Source organism: Vollenhovia emeryi, unplaced genomic scaffold, assembly GCF_000949405.1.
Source record: "Vollenhovia emeryi isolate VEMERY1.0 unplaced genomic scaffold, V.emery_V1.0 DF946402.1, whole genome shotgun sequence".
NCBI lineage: Eukaryota > Metazoa > Arthropoda > Insecta > Hymenoptera > Formicidae > Vollenhovia > Vollenhovia emeryi.
This window is the reverse complement of record NW_011959964.1, coordinates 1-1,912: the sequence shown is the minus strand read 5'-3', so window position 1 is coordinate 1,912 and position 1,912 is coordinate 1. Positions and strand designations below refer to the sequence as shown.

Below are 1,912 nucleotides of genomic sequence, written 5' to 3'. Positions count from 1 at the left end.
TATACTATACATTTTCTGGTCCTTCGAGCCGGATATAACGCACGTAAAGATGTTCAATATTGTCGCAAGGATCACTCTGCAACAGAGCCGTTTCTGTTTGATACAAGAGGCTGCGGATTTAGACGATACAGATGTTCCACGTCCAAATCGTCAATTAGTCAACGCCCGATTGGAAATGCTGGAGCAGAATTGGACCAAATTCCAGGAAGAACACGAAAATTTGTGTCTGTCGGAGTGCGATACATTGAGCGAGCAATCGTACATAAAGGAGCGCGTTTTTGAACGCTGTCAGGCGTTTTATGTATATGCTCGTGCCAAGTTACTTACTCTCCGAGACGACTTAAATGTGATGGATCAACATTCCAGATCTACTCTCTCTGATCACGGACTTTCTACCTCTTTGATGCCTCGTAGCTCACTGCCTCGAATTAAATTACCTAACTTCTCTGGCGATTATCAGTCATGGAGAACTTTTCATGACTTATTTTCGTCTCTGATTCGAGATAATGCAGATTTATCAAGTATAGAAAAGATGCATTATTTAAAAACATGTGTTACAGGAGAAGCGGCCCGTCTGGTAGGTAATCTGCCAGTTACTGGAGACAATTTCGCAGTTGCCTGGAGTTTATTAATTTCACGATATGAGAATAAGCGTTTCCTAATATCCGCTCAACTTGACAGGATTATGAACATGAAGCCGCTAAAATCAAAGTCCGCTCAAGGTCTCAGAACACTATTGACTACAGTTACAGAAGCTATTGGCGCACTGCGTGCATTAGGATGTATGGTGCATCATTGGGATCCGCTACTTTTACATCAACTCGTGAGATTATTAGACTCGGAAACTCGTGAAGCATGGGAGGTGAAACTTGGATCGTCTGGAATTTATCCGACATTTTTACAATTTGAGGAGTTTCTTATTGGAAGGACACGTGCATTAGAGAATCTTGGATTGCATACAACAACTTCTGCATCTCAAAAGGAGCCAACTGCCTCTTCCACGGTAAGATTTCGCAAAGGGATCTCGGCTCATGTTGCTACTTCCGATTCAGGACCTTCTGCTTGCCCACTTTGTGGATCTTCGCATTATATAGCGAAATGCGAACGTTATCAGTCCAAAACTCTTCAACAACGGGACATTATTACGAAACATCGACGATGCTTTAACTGTCTTGGTTCTCATGCTGCGAGTAAATGCATTTCCACTAAGCGATGTATGAAATGTGGCAAAAAGCATCACACTTCAATTCACGATGCTAATAACGGAACACCTTCTAAACGTCCCCTTGACTCTTCATCTAAGAACAATACTGAACAATCTACAGTAATACCAACCCAATCAACAACGGACTGACAATTAAAATTATGCGCTCATCTTTCCGGACAAATATTACCTTTTCGCAAGCTTACACTACTAGCAACATGCCGGGTCCTATTGCGAAACAATGATGGCGAGCTTCATGCAATACGTTTACTGATCGATCAAGGATCAGAATTGTCTTTTATTTCGGAAGATTTAGTTCGACGCGTTCAAGTTAATCGCAGTGCCGCTTCAATACCACTTATGGGAATCGGTGGAAAGTTTTGCGGTCGTACCAAAGGCGTTGTCTCAATACAATTACAGTCCATTCACGATTCAAACTCTAATTGCACCATTAATGCTCTCGTATTACCACGTTTAACAACAAAGCTACCACCTTTCAATGCAGCATGTTGTGCATGGCCTCACATTGCCGGACTACAACTTGCAGATCCGGATTTTTCCTGTTCCGGACCGATACATATTATTATAGGCTCGGATAATTATGGTTCGGTCATTCTGCCCGGTTTAATTCGAGGCGATTCATTATCGCCTGTGGCACAACAAACCATCTTTGGATGGGTTCTTTCAGGTCCAACTACAACGAACGAT

The 1,912-nt window shown here is 42.4% G+C and overlaps 1 protein-coding gene across 1 annotated transcript; it reads left to right on the top strand.

The window, feature by feature from the left end:
• Nucleotides 1-49: 49 nt before the first annotated feature.
• Nucleotides 50-1,354, top strand: LOC105559776. Its single transcript, XM_012008351.1, has one exon. It carries the CDS (start codon nt 50-52, stop codon nt 1,352-1,354), a length of 1,305 nt encoding a protein of 434 aa, XP_011863741.1.
• Nucleotides 1,355-1,912: the final 558 nt, after the last annotated feature.

Excerpts from the sequence above, each read along its gene's own strand:
- LOC105559776 (XM_012008351.1), top strand. The coding sequence starts at position 50 with ATGTTCAATATTGTCGCAAGGATCACTCTGCAACAGAGCCGTTTCTGT.